Here is a 22,325-nt window from a genome sequence, read left to right on the forward strand (position 1 = left end):
TTTACGCCATTCTCCTGCCTCAGCCTCCCGAGTAGCTGGGACTACAGGGGCCCGCCACCTCGCCCGGCTAGTTTTTTGTATTTTTAGTAGAGACGGGGTTTCACCGTGTTAGCCAGGATGGTCTCGATCTCCTGACCTCGTGATCCGCCCGTCTCGGCCTCCCAAAGTGCTGGGATTACAGGCTTGAGCCACCGCGCCCAGCCCAACTGCTGTAGCTTTATAGTAAGCCTTAAAAATCAGGTAGGGTGAGTCCTTCAACTTTATCCCTTTTTCAAAAAAATTGTTTTGGCTTCTCTAGTTCTTTTGCCTTTCAGTACACATTTCAAAATCTATTTGTCTAATAACTATCTGTATCTACAAAAACTCCATGGAATTTTTTTATTTTTTATTTTTTTTTGAGACGGAGTTTCACTCTTATTGCCCAGGATGGAGTGCAGTGGTGCGTCCTCGGCTCACTGCAACCTCTGTTTCTGAGTTCAAGCGATTCTCCTGCCCCAGCCTCCCGAGTAGCTGGGATTACAGGCGCCCACCCACCACGTCTGGCTAATTTTTGTGTTTTTAGTAGAGACAGGGTTTCACCATGTTTGTCAGCCTGGTCTCAAACTCCGGACCTCAGGTGATCTGCTTACCTCAGCCTTCCAAAGTGCCAGGATTACAGGTGTGAGCCACCATGCCCAGTCGGAATTTTTATTGGAATGACAGTAGTCTCCCTTTATCCATGGTTTTGCTTTTCACAGTTTCAGTTACCTCTGCAACTGCAGTCTGAAAATAGATGAAAACGGTACAATAAGATCTTTCAAGAGAGGGAGAGAGATCACATTCACCCAATTTTTATTATAATGTTGTAACTGTTCAATTTTATTGTTGTTAATCCCTTACTGTGCCTTATTTATAGGTTAAACTTCATCATAGATACGTGTGTATAGGAAAAAACATAGCATACACAGGGTTATGTACTATCTGCAGTTTCAGGCATCTACGGGGAGTCTTAGAATGGATCCCCCCATGGATAAGGGGGGACTACTATAAAGATGATTTCAGGAGAATTGACATCTTAACTTTATGTTGAATCTTCCAGTCTATTAATGTGATAGATTTTTTATTTCATCAGTGTTTTATAGTTTTTAGCATGTGGATCCTGCACAATTTTTTGGAGCTATTATAAATATTATCTCAATAACTTGTTTGCAGTTGTTGCTTGTTAATATATAAATATTTAATTAATTTTTGTATGTTGACCTTACACCCTGCTACCTTAAGCTTACTTAAGAATTCTAGGGCACAGCCAGATTACTTTTAAGAATTTATAACTGGAACTGGTTTTACAAGTTCATTTTTGCAATTTTTTTTAAGATGAAATGTCAAATCTTTAATCGGGAAATTTTCTTTTTCCCACTTTTCTTTTGGCAGTATACATACTTAAGTAGCTTTACTACTACAGGCTGATTATCCCTTACCCCAAAATGCGTAAGACCAGCAGTGTTTGAGATTTGGGATTTTTTTTTTTTATTTTGGAATATTTGTATATACGTAATGAGATATCTTGGGAAGAAATCCCAAGTCTGAACATGAAATTCATTTGTGGGCCGGGCGCGGTGGCTCAAGCCTGTAATCCCAGCACTTTGGGAGGCCGAGACGGGCGGATCACGAGGTCAGGAGATCGAGACCATCCTGGCTAATACGGTGAAACCCCGTCTCTACTAAAAATACAAAAACTAGCCGGGCGAGGTGGCGGGCGCCTGTAGTCCCAGCTACTTGGGAGGCTGAGGCAGGAGAATGGCGGAAACCCAGGAGGCGGAGCTTGCAGTGAGCTGAGATCTGGCCACTGCACTCCAGTCCGGGCGACAGAGCGAGACTCCGCCTCAAAAAAAAAAAAAAAAAAAAGAAATTCATTTGTGTTTCATATATACCTTCTACACATAGCCTGAAGGTAATTTTATATAATATTTTAAATAATTTTGTGCATAAAACAAAGTTTTAACTGAATTTTGACTGTGACTCATCACATAAGGTCAGGTGTGGAATTTTCTACTTGTGGCAGCATGTCAGCTGTCAAAAAGTTTTGGATTTTGGAACATTTCAAATTTCAGATTTTTGGATTAGGGATGCTCAACCTGTAGTTAAATGTTTATATGCCTGTTGATGGAAGCATCAGCCAGAAACCCTCCACTAATTTCAAAGTCTAGTTCCTCCCCCTTTTTATAGTTAATAGTAATACTGACTAGTTTTATGAAAACCATCATAATGGACGTAATCATGAATTTAAATAGAAGAGTACAATCAGGATAGTTAATGTCGTGACTTTGCTAGCTGACACATTTTTTACATTGAATAATTGTTCTGTTTCTTCTCTATCATTTTCTCTTTTCCCATAGGTATTGGAAGAGTTGCTGCTACATCTTTAGGAAATTTGAATAACCATGGTTCTGAAGATTTACCCCTTCCTCCTGGCTGGTCTGTGGACTGGACAATGAGAGGGAGAAAATACTATATAGATCATAACACAAATACAACTCACTGGAGCCATCCTCTTGAGCGAGAAGGGCTTCCTCCTGGATGGGAACGAGTTGAGTCATCAGAATTTGGAACGTATTATGTAGATCACACAAATAAGAAGGCTCAGTACAGGCATCCCTGTGCTCCTAGGTAGAGTATCAACTTTATTTTCCACTTTTTGTTTCGGGATTGTCTAATGTTAGGTTTTGGACTGATATTTTCATCCAAGAGAAAAGCATTCTAAAGCTTAAGACCTGAAAGCCTGACATTTCAAAATTTACACTTTTCTCTGGACATATGTTTAGTAATAAATGACTTTAATAAGTTAAAAAAGTACTTTTTAAACTACCTCAAAATCAGGGTCATTGTTCTTATGATCAGATTCTGCTATAATAATGCCAGAATGTTTTTGTTATAGGTGTCCAGAAAATGAAATAATTAAGGCTTCTGCCTTCTTACACTTAAATTTTTACAAATAATACAGACCTACCCCCAAGTCACAATGTACAATTGAATTATAACATTTTGCTGTTTTTATTCAATTTCAGACATGATTGTATGTTCTGTTTCTTGCTGTTACTAGACAAGAAAGTGAAAATTGGGACTGAACAATACACCCCATATCTGTTTAATAATATAGCCAGTAATTCTTTGTGCTATTTTGATTGATACTGGGCCGGGTAGATCTGCTTTGTTGCCAGACTTTTAGCTCTTTGCTGCCTGATACTCTAGCCAGTTGTCATATGTGGCTGTTGAGCACTTGAATGTGATTAATATAAATTGAGATGTGCTGTTAAGTGTAAATACACATTGGATTTCAAAGTACATAAAAACTAGTATTAGTTTAGTAATGAAGTTGCAAATATTTCAAATTAACCACATGTGAGCTTCAAAAGCTGAGCCACAAGATTAAGAATGAGTAAAATATCTGCATTTTGATAAATGTTGCTTAGTGTCATCTGGCATAATACAGTTTTTTGGTTATTGTGGACATTTGTATTTTCTTAGAACCATTAAAATAGTTATGAAAATATGTTTTAGTATTACCAACTAGAAAACTAAGCTTTGTCATTATTGTGTTGTTTTAATTATTTTACATATTTGGATTTATTAATTCACCTTTGAAAATCTGTTTTTTCCCATGATTCCATGTAGTGGCACCCAATCGATGTTTATTCAACTACTGAGGTTGTTGTCCTTTGAAAGAATCAAACTTGTGGTGTGGTCATCAGGTGGCAATGATGGTTGCAGTCCAGATAACCAGATTTGAGCGTTTACTTTTCTGTTCATCATTGACATGGTTTGACTCTGTGTCCTCACCCAAATCTCATCTCAAATTGTAATTCCCATGTGTCGAGGGAGGGACCTGGTGGGAGGTGACTGAATCATGGGGGCTGTTTCCCCCATGTTGTTCTGGTAGTGAGTTCTCACGAGATCTGATGGTTTAAGAGCATGTGGCAGTTCCCCCTTCTCTCTCCTGCTGCCATGTAAGATGTGCCTTGCTTCCCTTTCACCTTCTGCCATAATTGTAAGTTTCCTGAGGCCTCCCAGTTATGGAACTGTGGGTCGATTAAACCTCTTTTCTTTATAAATTACCCAGTTTCAGGTAATTATTTATAGCAGTGTGAAAATAGACTGATACAATCATCATTAACCTTATGTTATTACATAGCTTTAATAGTTTTTTTAAAGCAATTTCATAATTAATTTACTTCTCTCAGCAACTTGGTAGAAGTTGAACAAGAGAGAATAAACGCTGCCCTTAAGCTCACATATGTAGTATTAATAACTGTTTGGTTGTCTATCTTAGGCCAATCCTTATACAGAATTCTTGACTTACATTAGGTCATTTAATCCTGAGAACAGCCACCCGTGGTATGAATTTATTATTCCACTTTAAAAGTATGGAGGCTGAGGCTTAGAGAGTGGAGGAGTTTTGCCTACATTTGCATAGTTTGTAAGTGTTAAAACTGAGGTTCAAATCCAGGTGTACCTGACTTCAAAGTCCCAATTCTTCCCCAATTGTACTATCAAAGAATATTTTCCTTTGAACCTATTTAGGAAAGAAGAAGATAGAGTTCAGTGCCATTTGCATATTGATCTTTTAAAATCGTTAACCACAGCATAATTAACCATTATTTAACCTATTAAAATAACCTTATTTTAATCCCAGTTTATAAACAGTGACCTTTCCTAATATACACATGCATTTTTTTTCTCCCCACTGTTATATATACCACATTTTCTTTTTTTTCTTCCTAACTTTTATTTTAGGTTCAGGGGTACATGTGCAGGTTAACATGGATAAACTGCATGGCTTGGGGATTTGGTACAGATTTATTTTATCACTCAGGTAATAAGCATAGTACTTTTTTTTTCCTGAGATGGAGTTTTGCTCTTTTTGCCCAGGCTGGAGTGCAATGGCATGATCTCAGCTCACCACAACCTCCGCCTCCCAGGTTCAAGCAATTCTCCTGCTTCAGCCTTCTGAGTAGCTGGGATTACAGGCATGCGTTGCCACACCTGGCTCAATTTTGTATTTTTAGTAGAGACGGGGTTTCTCCATGTCGGCCAGGCTGGTCTCGAACTCCCGACCTGAGGTGCTCCTCCCGCCTTGGCCTCCCAAAGTGCTGGGATTACAGGCATGAACCACCATGCCCAGTCCCTGATAGGTAGTTTTTCAGTCCTCATGCTTCTTCCATCCTCTTCCCGCAAGTAGACCTCGATGTTTATTGTTCCCTTCTTTGTGTCCATGTGTACTCAGTGTTTAGCTCCTACCTATCAACATGTGGTATTTAGTTTTCTCTTCCTGCATTAATGCACTTAGGATAATGACCTCCAGTTCCATCAATGTTGCTGTAAAGGACATGCTCTTGTTCTTTTTTATGGCTGGGTAGTATTCCATGGTGTCTGTGTACCACATTTTCTTTATCCAGCCCACCATTGATGGGCATTTAGGTTGATATCATGTTTGTTATTGTGAATAGTGCTGCAGTTAACATGTGCATGCATATTTCTTTGTGGTAGAATGATTTCTATTCCTTTGTAGAAATAGTCCCAGTAATGGGACTGCTGGATTGAATGGTAGTTCTGAGTTCTTTGAAAAATCTCCCAATTGCTTTCCACTGTGACTGAACTAATTTATATTCCCACCAGCAGTGTATAAGCATTCACTTTTCTTTGCAACCATACCAGCATCTATTGTTTTCTGACTTTATAATAATAGCCATTCTGACTGATGTGGAATTGTATTTATTTCATTGTGGTTTTGATTTGCATTTCTCTAATAATCAGTGATGTTGAGCATTTTTTAATATGTTTGTTGGCCACATATACACATAAATCTTTGTGTTTGAAGGCGAAGACCCCTTTCAGTCTGAAATAGACCCTTTGGCCTCCTGTAGTTCAGTTATTAACCTTCAGGTGGTTCAGTGCTTTTCTTACACTTTCCCATATAATATGTCCGCTTCCCACAGCATACACAGGCTGTTAGAACTAAAGCATTTATTTATTTTTTATCTCTGTGACGTAAAATAGGTTCTAATCAACTCTGACTCCCATGTGTTCTCTTGATTTGGCAAAAGTTGAAAAGTTATCTACATTGGATAGAGATATTTCAAACACAATACTCACTGCTGCCTCGCTACATATCCCAACCCCCATTTTCAGCCTACAGGAGGAAGGAGACATCCTTTCTTAGAAACTGTCAACCTTTCTGATATGAATTTACAGCTGATGACTATTTCTTTTGGGGATTTACTATTCTAGTTTCAAGTCTTTGTGTGAAGATTAAAACTTAGTTCCAGCTTTTTCATATCCTCCTTTGAACCTGTTTTTGAAAAGACTACCAGCCAGAAGAAATATCTTTAAAATACATTATCTTTTAGGTAGTGTAAGTCAGTTTGGGCAGCAGGCACAAAAATGCTTAAGTATTATTTGTTCTTTATAATTTCATGTTTAGATTGTAGGACATTTATCCTAAAGAATGCCACCCTCTCTTCTTAGTGTACCTCGGTATGATCAACCACCTCCTGTCACATACCAGCCACAGCACACTGAAAGAAATCAGCCCCTTCTGGTACCTGCAAATCCATATCATACTGCAGAAATTCCTGACTGGCTTCAGGTTTACGCTCGAGCCCCTGTGAAGTAAGTACCTTTACAGCACACATTTGTTTGACGAGTGAGGGAAGGGCTGAATGGAGTCTCTGGGCCGCTTAATCCAAGTAGTGTGCCATGTTTTACTCTTAGTAATATTGGGCTTCTAAGTCATACTTCACTTGAATAAAGGATATCATAGTTTATCATGTGTGAAAATCATTAATTAGAAATAATTGGTTCTTCAAACATTTACAGAATCTTCATTTCTTTGTGTGCAGACCTCTGCTATTAGGGATACAAGTAAGCAGCTTACATTCTCATAGGGGAAGATTAATTTGTAAATAAGTGATACAGTACTTGTGATAAAAGTAAGGACCCGGGCTTGGCCCAGTGGCTCACACCTGTGATCCCAGCACTTTGGGAGGCTGAGGCAGGAGGATCTCTTAAGTCCAGGAGTTCGAGACCAGCCTAGGCAACATATCAAGAGCCCCATTTCCACAAAAAACTTTTAAAAATTAGCCAGGCTTTTTGGCATGGATCTGTAGTCCCAAGTACTTGGGAGGCTGAGGTGGGAGGATAGCTTGATCTGAGGAGTTCAAGTTCCTGAGCAACATGGCAGGACTCTGTCTCTACAAGAAAATTTAAAAATTAGCAGCATGCTGTGGTGTATGCCTGTGATCTCAGCTACTTGGGAGGCTAAGGTGGGAGGACCGCTTGAGCCCAGGAGTTCGAGGCTGCAGTGAGCAATGCTTGTGCCACTGCACTCCAGCCTGGGTGACAGAGCGAGACCCTGACTGCCCCCCACTATTGCCAAAAAGAGGAATGATAGCAGATGGCATTTTCTTACCTATTTTCCTCTTTTTTTTCCTCCCTTGATACCACCTGACTTACTACTGTATGTTTGTATGCTGATTCTAAAGCATACGAAATATCTGCATGCGTTTTTATTTTCCTTAAATCTGGAAGAATATGTGCCCAGCTGTTAGCCTTGGTATTTCTGGGGGTGGATATGGTTGAGGAGAGTTATTCTTTCTGTTGTATGTTATTTCTACTCTGTCGTCATGTTTAATAAGAAATAGCATAATAAGCTTTCCTTTTGGGGGGAAGAGATAGTACTTAAATGGAATTCCTGGTTTCTTACAGAAAGAAACAGATTCCTGAAGATTATGGTCTTTTTCAGTTCTGTGGTTCTGTAAGCTAACTATAAAACTCAAGGAAACTAGCAAATAGGTTGTAACTCTTCCAAAATGGGTCAGAATGACAAAAAGAGCAAGTACTATACGTCTTTACTGCTTAAAAACTTAAACAAGAGGTCCAGAAGCCTGCTGCTTTCTAGTTACTTCTAATTAATGTTTCTGAAGAGGATGGAAATGGTTAATATTCTGTGTTTTGTTTGTTTGTTTGTTTTTGAGATGGAGTCTCACTCTGTTGCCCAGGCTGGAGTGCAGTGGCACGATCTCGGCTCACTGCAAGCTCTGCCTCCTGTGTTCACACCATTCTCCTGCCTCAGCCTCCCGAGTAGCTGGAACTACAGGCACCTGCCACCACACCTGGCTAATTTTATTCATTTTATTTTATTTTATTTTTTGAGAAATGGTTAATATTCTATCAACAAAGGGTGAGTGGTTATCTATGAATTAGGTAATGAAGAATCAATTATCACAACAAAAAGAGACATTTTTTGCAAAAAAAAAAGTGCCGGTCTCTTTTTTCAGACAATTGAGAATCTGAAATTCTTTAATCCTATCTCTTGCAGTAATTTACCAACACAGTTTTTGCATATACTTCTAAACTTTTAAGACTTGATTTAGAAACAGATTGTTTTTTCAATTTTTTTAAAATTTTTGTAAAGTTATGTTCCTGTGTCTGCTCACAAAAGTCTATAATCATTAGTATAACTGTACTCAAGCTGAACTATAGGATAAAATTTTTAAATTTAGGCCGGGTGCGGTGGCTCACGCCTGTAATCCCAGCACTTTGGGAGGCCAAGGCAGGTGGATCACAAAGTCAGGAGATTGAGACCATCCTGGCTAACACAGTGAAACCCTATCTCTACTAACAATACAAAAAATTAGCCGGGTATGGTGGCATGCGCCTGTATGTAGTTCCAGCTACACAGGAGGCTGAGGCAGGAGAATTGTTTGAACCCAGGAGGTGGAGGTTGCAGTGAGCCAGGATCACGCCATTGCACTCCAGCCTGGGTAACAGAGTGAGACTCCACCTCAAAATAAAATAAAATTTAATATTTGACAGCAAAAACATTGGCAAGAACATACTTACTTTCTGTTATTTCTCACACACACACCAAAACACTAGTTCTCAGCAGTGTGTGGCACTAATTTTTTATTCCAGTGGCTTGGCAATCCTGCAGTATCACCATGAACTCTGCTCTGGATACAGGTGAAAAAGGGAAGAGTGGGCACAGTGTTATGGCGGGTGGGTGCAGGGGACTTAGGCTACATGGTGATACCTGGAGCTGAGGATGGCAGCACTGTTGATCTTGAAGTCAGCATGCAATGTGGACAGGTTGTTTTTGGTAGCATTATAGCAACCGGCTTTTGTATATATGGGTTATTTATAAGTAGTGTTTGAATAGAATACTGCCCTAGGAAAAACAGAGCAAAAGAGATGCTAAAAGCATAGACTACTGGAGTGGTTTACACCCAGTTTTCTGAATGATTTACCTGTGTATATGCAGTATAAATGACTAAAAGTTAAACTTGTGGAAGCAGATTTCTTGGCTAATTAAGAAGGAAAGAATGGGAGTTTATACTTTTCAGAAAAAGCAGGCACAGTTAGGTGATTATAGGCAGAAGGGTAGTAACTATATAGAAGCTACAGAGGAGAGAATTTGGAGTAGGATTTCCATTCCATGCTTTGCAGTTTTTTTCACATCTGTGCCCTTCTTGGAGTGCACTTTCTTCCCCCAAAAGGATTTTCTCTAATCTGATTTTTTTGCTTCTACCCATAATCGTACTCTTGATGCTGAATGCTGATTGGCAAGTCAGAAACTTGGTCAGGCATGGTGGTGCGCCTGTAATCCGAGCTACTTGAGAGGCTGAGTCAGGATTGCTTGAGCCTAGGAGTTCTGGGCTGTGGTGCACTATGCCAGTCGGATGTCTGTACTCTTTGGCATCAATATGGTGACCTCCCAGGAGCAGGGACCACCAGGTTGCCTAAGGAGGGGCGAACTGGCCCAGGTTGGAAATGGAGCAGGTTAATACTACTGTGCTCATCAGTAGTGGTATTGTGCCTGTGATTAGCCACTGCACTTCAGCCTGGGAAACAGTAGATCTTTATCTCTCTAAAAAAAAAAAAAAAAAAGACGACAAAACTGTTTGAAGGGTTGTTTTCTTCCTTTAGACATAACTCAAATACTTATACAGAATATTCATATCTTAAAAATAAGTATAATATTTACCAGTTTATTCTTGTTCTTTGTTTCCCTTGCTAGAAAGTACACAGATGCTAGTTTAGTTTAACATTGTTGTAGTTCACCTGGTATAAATGTAACCATCTTGAATTAGTAGACATTGCTGAATTGCCTCTTAGCTAACTCTGGGAGATTAAGATTTTTTTGTTAGGAATTATGAATTTGTTTCCAAGAAACATAAAATCTTAAGTTATGTGAATGGTGGACGTTCTAAGAAACACCTTATAACTGTTTCTTCATGGAGGCTCATTGAGTATTGAGTATTGCTTAGAGTATCACTCTAATTTATGTTCACAAGTAGTTGGAGTTTCCCACTAAAAAGAACAAAGCTTCCTACCAAAGAAATCTGCATCTATTAATAAATTTGCAGCTCTTGCCTGGCGCGGTGGCTCACGCCTGTAATCCCAGCGCTTTGGGAGGCTGAGGCAGGTGGATCACAAGGTCAGGAGATCGAGACCATCCCGGCTAACATGGTGAACCCATCTCTACTAAAAAATACAAAAAATTAGCCAGGCGTGGTGGCGGGTGCCTGTAGTCCCAGCTACTTGGGAGGCTGAGGCAGGAGAATGGTGTGAACCCAGGAGGCGGAGCTTGCAGTGAGCCAAGATCGTGCCTCTGCACTCCAGCCTGGGCAAAAGAGCGAGACTCCATCTCAAACAAAAAATAAAATAAAAAATCAATTTGCAACTCTCAAGTAACTGAGTAAAATTGGGAGTCCAATTAAATATATATACCTTCCAGTTTTTGCATGTTGTTACTGACATTTCTGTTACACATGCTTAAGTTGGACAGAAACATGTTAAAATGCTAAGTATAGTAGCTCACACAACTGCTCAGTATGTTTTCTGTCTCCCTTTTTTTTTTTTTTTTTTTTGAGACAGAGTCTCGCTCTGTCGCCCAAACTGGAGTGCAGTGGCTGGATCTCAGCTCACTGCAAGCTCCGCCTTTCGGGTTCACGACATTCTCTCGCCTCAGCCTCCCGAATAGCTGGGACTATAGGCGCCCGCCACCTCGCCTGGCTAGTTTTTTGTATTTTTTAGTAGAGACGGGGTTTCACCAGGTTAGCCAGGATGGTCTCGATCTCCTGACCTTGTGATCTGCCCGTCTCGGCCTCCCAAAGTGCTGGGATTACAGGCTTGAGCCACTGCGCCCGGCCTCTGTCTACCTTTTTTAAAATCTCATTTTAAAATATTAGACAGTCCTTTTGAAAGAAAATGGTATAATATCAAAGAACCACTGGGTGGGAAGAATTATAAGCGATCATTAAAAATAATACTAGAGTTTGCAGTCAGAGCTTCCTATTATGTCTGCTCTGCAGTATGATTTGAGAGGCATAATTTTAGGTATAAGATGCCTTTCCCTAATTCAAGTTCTTTATCTAGTCTTAGTGGATATTAACATTCAAAACCACTACTTTGAAGCATCTTGGTCCATAGTTCTCTTCCTTTCTGAACTTTTAGTCACTAAACACTTTTGCAAGAGGTAAAGAGCCTCTTTAGGTTTTAGTGTTTTTCATCTTTAAAATGAGAATATTAGAGTGCTGTCTTCATCAGATACTGAATTGGAACTATGTAGCCAACTACTAAAGATACTACTGCTAAACAGGGATCTACTTACCACTGAAAGACTACTAACAGTCTTCCATGATATATGGAAACATAATCTTTTGTGAATTCTTCACCACACTGAAGCCTTCTACGGTCTACTTATCCTCTCATTTTAAAAACAGGTCTTTCCTTCTTTAGTTTTCCTGTTTGTTTTTTTAGATGCTATGTACTCAGCCTCAGGAATACTTAGATCCACGAATGAGGGTTCCTGTTCATTTCTCCTTCTGTTTGGTTCCTTGTTTGCTGTGGTGAATAGCATTCCTCAAAAAGATCCATCAACATGAATCATGCAAATGACCATCCATTTTTGTGCATTATCATTTGCAAGCACAATATGGTGTAAAATATTGTTAAGTTCCTGACAATTAACTTTTGATGAACTTATAATAGCACAAAATATGTTCTTCAGAAATTATAGAACCACTGTAGTTTGAAATCTGTGTTCATGCTTGTCTGCTGTTAATATTAGAATAATGGGTAAAGAAATAGGTATTAACTTATATTGAAATGAAGTAATATTAGCAGTTTTCTCCTTTCCCTAGAAGAATTATATGTAGGACAGGTGTGGTGGCTTAAGCCTGTAATCCCAGCACATTGGAGGCTGAGGCCAGCGGATGACAAGGTCAGGAGATTGAGACCATCCTGGCCAACATGGTGAAACTCCATCTCTACTCAAAATACAAAAATTAGCTGGGTGTGGTGGCATGTGCCTGTAATCCCAGCTACCTGGGAGGCAGAGGCAGGAGAATTTGCTTGAACCCAGAAAGTGGAGATTGCAGTGAGCCGAGATCACGCCACTGCGCTCCAGCCTGGTGACACAGCGAGACTCCGTCTCAAAAAAATAAATAAATAAAAATAAAAAATAAAAAATTATATGTAAACAGCATTTAATAACTCAGATATTTAAAAAACTGTTTTATTTATTTTTAGAAACAGGGTCTTGCTGTGTTGCCCAAGCTGGCCTCAAACTCTTGGGCACAAACAGTCCTCCCACCTCAGCCTCCCAAGTAGCTGGGACTATAGGCGCCACCACTGTACCCAGCTACTCAGTTCTTTTTAATTAAAACTTATGGTTTGTTTAGTTATCAATAAGGTTGACATTTTAAAAAGACTAGTTTCTTGCTAGAAATACATGTTTATGTATGTGTTGTGAACATATATATGATTGTGTTTTAAAACAGATATGACCACATTCTGAAGTGGGAACTCTTTCAGCTGGCTGACCTGGATACGTACCAGGGAATGCTAAAGTTGCTCTTCATGAAAGAATTGGAGCAGATTGTTAAAATGTATGAAGCATACAGACAAGCCCTTCTTACAGAGTTGGAAAACCGAAAGCAGAGACAGCAGTGGTATGCCCAACAACATGGAAAAAATTTTTGAGCTGATTTTTGAAAAATAAACTTTTAAGTTTTATAAGAGCTTTAAAATATTTTCACAGATAAGAAATTACAAACAAGTACTTTGGTTAATAAATGCAGCTTCCTTTGTGGAGATTATAAAATTCTAACTTTACATGTATTTTTTGTTATTAGAAGTTTTCTTTTATTGAACAAGAAAAATTAGTGTATCATTTTAAGAGCCAATATGACAAACACTTTCAGATGCTGTATGTTAGGAAACTGCTTTGGTATTCCTGATGGAAGAATGCAGCGGAAATGTCATTATGAACAGATGTTAAATAGGAAATTATCACTTGTTAACTTCTTAACAGCAGTAGTACCTTCTTTAAAAAAAAAAAAAGAATCTGCAGTATTTAAAAAAAAATGTTTACTGCTCTAGTGTGAAATATTGTCTGGAAAGGGATGGTTTAAATACTACCGTGATGTCATTTAAATATCAAATAGGATTTGGAACCTTATTGTGATAAATATTTATATATGATGTATGTTTGTCTCCCCCTTCAAAGTAAGGAACCCAGCTGGGCGTGGTGGCTCACTCCTGTAATCCCAGCACTTTGGGAGGCTGAGGTGAGTGGATCGCTTGAGCTCACGAGTTTAAGACCAGCCTGGGCAACATAGTGAAACCCCATCTCTACAAAAAATACAAGAAAATGAGCTGGGTATGATGGTGTGTGCCTCTAGTCCCAGCTACTTGGGAGGCTGAAGTCAGAGGATGGCTTGAACCCGAGACACAGAGGTTGCAGGGTCAAGATCGTACCACTTGCACTGCAGCCTGGGAGACAGAACCAGACCTTGTCTCAAAAAATAAAAAATAAAAAAATGAAAACAAAGTAAGGAATCCTTTTAAAGCATGTTGAGAAAGTATTTTTTGGTATGAATGGGTGATGGGCCTTTTCATCTTTCAGGAATACATACAAGCATAAGTACTGAGCCTGTATGGGGAAGGTGTGTGAAACTCCAAGTTGCTAACATCATCTTCCTTATTTTCAGCCAGGGCTGTTACTGCATTTAGCATGGCTCTGATGAGACAGTGGAGAGTTCCTGACAGCATAGTATGCTGCCTTCTGAAAGACTGGGTTAAGCTACCAAAAATGACAATCAGGGATTCAAAAAGAATTTTTGGTCATTAAATCGATGGTATATTATTACTTTTTAATCTTCTAAGTATTTATCACAAGACTTTAACACCATATATTTCCCTCCCAGTTTTTCTCCCCTTTTGGTTTGATAGTTAAAACATTTTTCAGAATTAGTGCTGTACATTTGATTGCAAATAATTTGGTGATACTTCTAAACTATAACTGTAAATCTCTAGAATTCTGTGAATTTCAACATTATTTGAAGTGTTCTTCAGTTATATTTACATGTGTTGTAAATATGTAAATATACTTTTAGCTTAGGAAGTCTTCCAAAATACAAACTGCTCCCAGTTACATATCAGTGAGTTTGAATTATTGAAGAAATGTTGACAAAGTTGAGTGTTTGATTTTATATAACAAGCTTATTAAATATATTTTTGTGGAAACTAAGTGTGTGGTTTTTGAGTCCATGTTTTAGACATAGTGTGGTATTTCATTTTTCTGTTCAAAAGGCCATAGACAGAGGAATCAATTTAATTCAAAGGGGTAATGAAAAGGGGTATTGAAAAATGAAAGGATGGCTAGTGGAATTTTATCACTGGGAAAAGATAATTTGCTGAACTTGCGGTCAGATTTTTCTAAGATGTAAGTTTATATATCTTATGAACTCCCACACTCCTCTAACTTAATTGTTCTTTCCTGTCACTTCTTACTTTATATTGCTGCTTAATTAACGTGTAGCCATTTCTGTGACAGTCTTTAGAAGTTACTCTGTTTTGGACCTCCTAGATAAATACTTTTTTCATTAACACACTTTCCTTCTTCCTCTAAGTCTGTTCAGTGAAACTCCACTAGAGATATTAGTCATTAAGAACTAGAAGTTACCTAAAGGAATTAGCATGTTTTGTAAAATAGAAACTTAAGTTTGTACTGATGTCAACATTAAATAAAATGCATCTTGAGTCTAAAAAAAGAGATAAACCTTCATCATTCTATATCAGCACCTCTCATTTTCAAATTCAGTAAGCATTTGTTTTTAATCTTAGGAACCAGAGTAAACTTTAATAATAGTTCACATATTAAAAGAATAAACCTATGAAGAATACATTCTTTGTGTACCAAATGAAAAAATATACAATGCAGTGAAACTCACATATACAAAGTGATTTTTTTGTGCAATTTTTATCAAGAGGTTTATATTCTATTAAATCATGTAAAAGCAATATATAGTTTTTGATAAACCAACTGAAGAACTCTTAAATGTGCTTAAAAATAAGATTGTGATATATATAAGATGATACAGATTAAATCAAGCCTGCTGAGTTATGATGCTGTGCTTTAACAAATGGCTATTTGAAATAATTTTAACTTTTTTTCTGTAGAAATTAAATGAGCATATCCAAACGTGGAATATCACATGATTTAATTATAACCCAGTAGTAGAATTTAGTAAATTCAAGCAGAACACATGTACTGTTATCATAAATAGACAAATACTTTATAACAGCATTTTTGAAGAAAAATCAGGAAATTGTACATGTTAACAAAATAGTATAACCATGCATACATACATCTGCTTATTAAACACTGAAGTAAAAGAACTAATCCACTTTGCAGTCTTCAGAGGTGTTTAGTATTTTACTCTGTTCTGATGGAAGCACTTTGAATGTTTGCATGGAGACATAAAACTGAATATTTAATTGACAATTGGTCATGCACCTGTATTTTTTAAAATTTGAATTACATTTTTTTCTTTTCTGATTGTTCAGTAGATTCCGACTTTGGTGTAGGAAAAGCTTGATGATACAGATGTCTGTGGGTTGCTGCTGCACTGTAAAGCTTGTACAAAGCCTAGAATAAAAGCATCAAGATTATAAAACATTTTATTAAACACACAGATGTAAAATTTTTTCCTTTTTAGTTTATCCTACTATATAAAATTTAGCATGTTGAATTTGAAATCTTTTTTTATCAATATATACATTAATATCTAAAAATTCAAAAAGTATTTTCAACTCCTCAATGTGTGCATTAACTTAATCCTTTTGTGCGTTGACCTTTGTGGTAAATATTTTATTCTCAAACTGTTTCCTTTTACCTTGCATACCTCTTGGAGCAGAGAGCTTCTACTCTGCCCCAGGGGTGTGCTGAAAATTCAAATTGTGAATATTAGCAGTTTTAGATGAATTGTAAGACCTCATAACTTCTGATTGGCAGTAACTATTATGCATAGCTAGGCTACTTGCTTTCTGGAATGTTTTCCTGAGTGGGACCAATTTTATTCTCCATCATTTACTGATACAGTCATGGCAGCTAAGCACATATGGTGTCCTTCCCCCAGCACAGTAGGATCCTTCACTTTACATGCTCTTGCCTTGTTTCCATGACTTAGCTAATATCGTACAAACCCTATTCAAAAACATTACCTCAGCAAGCTTTCCTCATTTAAAACTACCTCTTATTGTTCTCTGTGGGTTTTAATGATGTTTGAATCATAGGAATTTCTGTGTATTGTATATTGCTTTATATAAGTGTTCATAAATATCTTTGTTTCCTGGCTCCCTCAGCTAGTGTCTAAGATTTCATCCCCTGCTCTGACTTTCACATACTTGACAGTCAGTTACAAATGACTTGTCTGATTTAGTTCTGGAGTTTGTAAAGAGTCTTTGAATATTTTTAAAAGCTGCATAAAAGCTTGAGATCCTTTAAATAGTAATCTGCTCCCAGGAAATTCCATTAATTTTTATCATTTGTGAGTCTGTATACCTACTTTCTTTTGATTTTCTTTTTTTCTTCTTGAGTTGGAGTCTCACTCTTGTCGCTCAGGCTGGAGTGCAATGGCGCCATCTTGCCTCACTGCAATCTCTGCCTACCAGGTTCAAGCTATTCTCTTGCCTTAGCCTCCCTAGTGGCTGGGACTACAGGTGCCCGCCACCACACCTGGCTAATTTTTTGTATTTTTAGTAGAGTTGGGGCTTCACCATGTTGGCTAGGCTGGTCTCGAACTCCTGACCTAAAGTGATCTGCCCACCTCAGTCTCCCCAAGTGCTGGGATTACAGGCGTGAGCCACCGCGCCTGGCCTTGATTTTCTTACGGCATTAAGTCTGAATGGTACCATCTTCAGATCTATGAATGTATATTTGTGCAACATAGTATTGTCTTCCATTATATTCTGATTCTGAGGCATTCAAATCAATTCTAATTCTCTAACTTATTTTTTTTAAGCTTTGATTTCCAAAGTTGAAATTTGCTTTTGCTTTTTTAATGAGCTTGCTTACTGAATTTTGCATGAAATAACTTCTTATTGACTTGTAAATATTAAGGGGAATTTGATTCGAGGACATAATCCAGTTATATGCCACAGTAGAAACTGAGGAAAGAATTATCTCTAGTTATTCAAGATCAGCTTTGCTTCCTGAAGATAATGACTTAAATGATTCCAGAGTGATAATTTTTCTTAGTGTAACAGCTGATTCCTTCGTGGATGCCTAGAGTCTTTTCTGAGATATGTAGTGTTGTTGCACATGTGCAATAGGAGAAATGAACACTTAATGTACAGGTCAGGCCTGAGGTCTGCCAAGAGAGTTAGAATACATACTGGCCTGGGCCCTGTTTAAAGTGGTATGTATTACTGTCAGTCAAAAGCTAAAGTTAAAAACAACTTCTAAAGGTTGTAGCTACATTTAAATACCCTCCAGTAGTTACATTTCCTCAAGTTTCATAACTGCTTGCTTTACTCTGCAGTAGAGCAGAGTCCACCATTTCAGAGCTTAAGAATTTTGAAATTGTCTACACATTCATGGAACAAATACTCATGATATTCAATTTTTTTTGTGTGTGTAGATCAAATCATACATGATGTCTAGAATAAGCTAAATATTTTAAGACCATGTTAAAAATTCACAATTACAAATTTAAATGTTAGAAGTCACCAAAGATTGTTCTAATCTACACAAAGACATCCTTTAATGGCTGGTCAGTTTATAAAATAAGAATATCATAATGTTTACAAATAAATAACTCTGAATTTTAAAAAATTTAACTTACCTCATTTGTACTTCCCTGCGGCAAAAGGCAGATTAAAAAGAAAAAAGAAAAGTATATATCCTGCTTTATTAACAGCATTATATTCAACTTTGCTTATAATATTAATTTGTGAGCATTTAAGAACAGAATAGATACTCCTGCAGATTTTTCAGTTTAGATTACATATTTTATCAGAATCTTTGAAGAACTCAATTCTGTATTCCTCATAGGTTTTATCTAGGAGGGTTTTGACATTGACCTCAAGTAACCCCTCTTGAATCTTGGAGTTGAGAGACTATTTGAGACAGTGGCTCAGAGGATCCAGTTTTTAATTTATTTCCCATTGTGCTACCATTAGTTTATCTCAGCTAGATCCTTCAAAGGGTATTTTTTTTTTTTTTTTGGAGACAGAGTTTCCCTCTTGCCCAGGCTAGAGTGCTATGGCAAGATCTTGGCTCAACGCAACCTCTGCCTCCTGGGTTCAAGCGATTCTCCTGCCTCAGCCTCCCGAGTAGCTGGGATTACAGGCATGCGCCACTATGACTGGCTAATTTTGTATTTTTAGTAGAGATGGGGTTTCTCCATGTTGGCCAGGCTGGTCTTGAACTCCTGACCTCAGGTGATCCGCCCAACTTGGGCCTCCCAAAGTGCTGAGATTACAGGCAGGAGCCACTGCACCCGGCCATAAGTATGTTCTTAAGGCTGGAAGAACTAGCTATTACCTGCTGCCTACAGGTACAGAGACAATCGGAAGTAATCTGATACTGCTTTCGGAAGTTTTTAAGAGAATGAGATGACAACTTACCATAGTGGTTCATATAGCTCCTAACAAAGCTAATGCTAATCAAATCATAGGTTGTGAATATGAGATAATGTTAATGCAAGTCATAATTAGCTAAATAAAAGCTGTTTTCTCTTATAACTTTTAATAGATTTAACATTTTTAGAATAATAAAAAGTAGGCTGGGTGGCTCACGCCTGTAATCCAAACACTTTGGGAGGCTGAGACGGGCAGATTGCTTGAGGTCAGGAGTTTGAGACCAGCCTGGCCAACATGGTGAAACCCCGTTTCTACAAAAAATACAAAAAACTAACCGGGAGTGGTGGTGTGCACCTGTAGTCCCATCTACTCCAGAGGCTGAGGCACAAGAATTGCTTGAGCTGGGGAGGCGGAGGTTGCAGTGAGCTGAGATCATGCTACTGCACTCCAGCCTAGACAACAGAGCAAGACTGCCGCCCCCCCCCAAAAAAAGAAAAAAATATGTATATCCTACTAAATTGATGTGTTTTTGTTTTTGTTTTTTGAGACAGAGTCTTGCTCTGTTGCCCAGGCTGGAGTGCAGTGGGGCGATCTTGGCTCACTGCAAGCTCCACCTCCCGGGTTTGTGCCATTCTCCTGCCTCAGCCTCCCGAGTAGCTGGGACTACAGGCGCCCGCCACCTCGCCTGGCTAGTTTTTTGTATTTTTTTAGTAGAGACGGGGTTTCACCGTGTTCGCCAGGATGGTCTCGATCTCCTGACCTCGTGATCCGCCCGTCTCAGCCTCCCAAAGTGCTGGGATTACAGGCTTGAGCCACCGCGCCCGGCCTGATGTATTTTTTTAAATGCTGAAATGTTAACTGGAAAATAGTTGTGTAGGACTTCACATTTTACACAGTATTATATAGCTAGTTGTTCGTATCTGGGCAGGTCATAACATTCTTGATGACTGGGGCCCAATTCATGTTGATCTGTGTTATTTCCAACATCTAATGCAGTGGCTGGCACACGGATGACATTCAAATGTGTGCTGAATTTAGTTGTGAATTAAAAGTGTTCTTACCTGGTCCCACAGAGCCGCAGCCACCTGGTCTATTACAGCTCCTAGCTCTCGGTATTCTCCAGAGTACCGGATATATGCCCAGGTGCACAGGGTGATAAGGGTCAGTCCCATTATCATATTGCATAGGCTAGCTATGATGTCCAAACCAATGAATCCAGTCACACCAGCAATCACATACGTGATAAAGATGACTACAAACAGTGTGGCTGGGGTACGAGCTGCATGGAAGATATTTTTGCTATCATTGTGCTTGATATATTGGATGTAAAGTTCATCTATTTCACTCTCCAACTGCTGCAGGTAACGCCGGCTAAATTCTTCCCCACCCATCTTCTTCACCCCTCGGAATAGCTTCACAGATTCTTCCTTAAGTTGCAGGTGTTTGCTCTGCAAGTCATTTGGGGCCAGAAATGGTTTGTCACCACCACAAATCTGTATCAGACAGAGAAGTATTCGTTTATGCAATGTAGAGTAAAATTGTCAACTGTATCAAAATTTTTCACTTAGCTAGTTGAGTTTGTTAGAATACATGAATAATCAGGAGCCTGCATATATGTTTTGTCAGCCCACATCTTTCCACCCTCTATCCATGAGGCACGACTGTAAATGGGACTGGTATTCTATAGGTGGCTTAAAGTCATTTTACATTTTTCTCTTTTTGCCGTGGAAAATAATATTCACCACTTCAAGTCCTTCAAGATGAAAAGACGTGTGACACAACATGAAGTACAAAATTGAGTTCATTCACAGAATGAATCCAAATCTAAGAAAACTACATATATCCAAATTCTAGGAAATCTTCACCAAAGTCATTTTAACCAATGAAGTTTAATAAACAATGATTAATGCTATAAAGCTCTCAAAGTAAACTGCGAAATACATTCTTTAGCAGTTTTACTGATTTTTGTTTGAATGGAGCTCATTGAGTATTTTCTTCCAGAAACTAAGTAGGAGTATAGTAAATGTTCTTGAATCACATTTTCAAGTTTTTGAAAAGTTACAAGGGTGATCTCAGTTAACCATACCATTCATTCACTTTGGTTATAGCCATGCCTCAGAGATAATAAGTGTTTGGTTCCAGACCACTGCAATAAAGTGAGTCACATGATTTTTTTATTTCCTGATGCATATAAAAGTTATGTTTATAATTATATAGCAGTCTATTAAAGTGTGCAATCACATGTCTAAAAACCATGTACATAATTTAAAACACTTCATTGCAAAAAAATGCTAAGGATCATCTGAGGCTTCAGCACATCAATCTTTGCTGCTGGAGGCTCTTGCCTCGATGTCGATGGCTGCTGACTGATCAGGGTGGTGTTGCTGAAGGTTGAGGTGGCTGTGGCAATTTCTTAAAATATGACAACAGTAAAGTTTGCCATATTGATAGACTTCTTTTCATGAAAGATTTCTCTATAGCCTGGGATGCTGTTTGACAGCATATTACTCACAGCAGAACTTCTTTAAAAATTGGAGTCAATCCTCTCAAACCCTGTCAATGCTTTATCAACTAACTTTATTTAATATTTTAAAGCTCTGGAAAGGGTAGGGGGAAGGGAATGAAGAGAGGTTGATTAATTGGTACAAATATACAATTAGAAGAAGTAAGACAGTGTTCAATAGCTCAGTAGGGTGACTGTAAATAACAATATTGTACATTTCAAAATAGCCAGAAGAGAATCATTTGAATGTTTCTAGCATAAAGAAATGTTTAAGGTGATAAATATCCCACTTACCCTGATTTGATCTTTACATATGGATGTATCAATTTATCATATGTATTCCAAAAATATGTACATCTACTGTGTATCAATAAAAAATATTCTAAACCCTTTGTTGTCATTTCAACACTATTCACAGCATCTTCACTAGGAGTAGATTCCATCTCCAGAAACCACTGTCTTTGCTTATCCATAGGAAGCAACTCCTTATCCATTAAATGAGATTACACAATTGAGTCACATCTTCAGGCTCCACTTTTAAGTTCTCTTGCTGTTTCCGCCACACCTGCACTTTCTTCCTCCACTGAAGTCTTGAACCCCCCTCAAAGTCATCCAGAAGAGTTGGTATCAACTTTTTCCACCTTCTTGTTGATGCTGATACTTTTGCCTCCTATAAACCACAGATTCTCCTCATGGCATCTAGAATGGTGAATCTTTCCTGGAAGGTTTTCAATGTACTTTGCCCAGATCTAGCAGAAGAATCACTATCTATGACAGCTATAGCCTTACAAAATATATTTCTTATTAACATTTGAAAATCAAAATTACTCCTTGATCCCTGGGCTGCAGAATGGATACTGTGTTAGCAGGCATTGAAAACATCAATTTCCTTAAATACATCTCCATCAGCGCTCTT

At 38.3% G+C, this 22,325-nt stretch overlaps 2 protein-coding genes across 3 annotated transcripts in view; one reads left to right on the plus strand and one right to left on the minus strand.

Annotated features, from left to right (window-relative positions):
* SAV1 (salvador family WW domain containing protein 1) overlaps nt 1–14,569 on the plus strand; it is a 36,481-nt gene extending 21,912 nt beyond the window's left edge. The window contains exons 3-5 of the mRNA XM_033188086.1: nt 2,376–2,646; nt 6,502–6,645; nt 12,819–14,569. Of these exons, the coding sequence (XP_033043977.1) occupies nt 2,376–2,646; nt 6,502–6,645; nt 12,819–13,020 (617 nt within the window). The 3' untranslated portion in view covers nt 13,021–14,569. The remainder of the gene's footprint in view (nt 1–2,375; nt 2,647–6,501; nt 6,646–12,818) is intronic.
* Nucleotides 14,570–15,525: 956 nt separating this feature from the next.
* The window catches only part of ATL1 (atlastin GTPase 1), a 103,284-nt gene continuing 96,484 nt past the window's right edge, over nt 15,526–22,325 (minus strand). Inside the window, exons 13-15 of one of the 2 annotated variants that reach the window (XM_033188084.1) lie at nt 19,968–20,399; nt 18,168–18,182; nt 15,526–15,970 (exon numbers count right to left, since the gene is read on the minus strand). In XM_033188084.1, the coding sequence (XP_033043975.1) occupies nt 15,860–15,970; nt 18,168–18,182; nt 19,968–20,399 (558 nt within the window). In that variant the 3' untranslated portion in view covers nt 15,526–15,859. The remainder of the gene's footprint in view (nt 15,971–18,167; nt 18,183–19,967; nt 20,400–22,325) is intronic. The other variant, XM_033188085.1, reaches the window with a different exon arrangement.

Source organism: Trachypithecus francoisi, unplaced genomic scaffold, assembly GCF_009764315.1.
Source record: "Trachypithecus francoisi isolate TF-2019V2 unplaced genomic scaffold, Tfra_2.0 Lachesis_group3, whole genome shotgun sequence".
Classification (NCBI taxonomy): Eukaryota; Metazoa; Chordata; class Mammalia; order Primates; family Cercopithecidae; genus Trachypithecus; species Trachypithecus francoisi.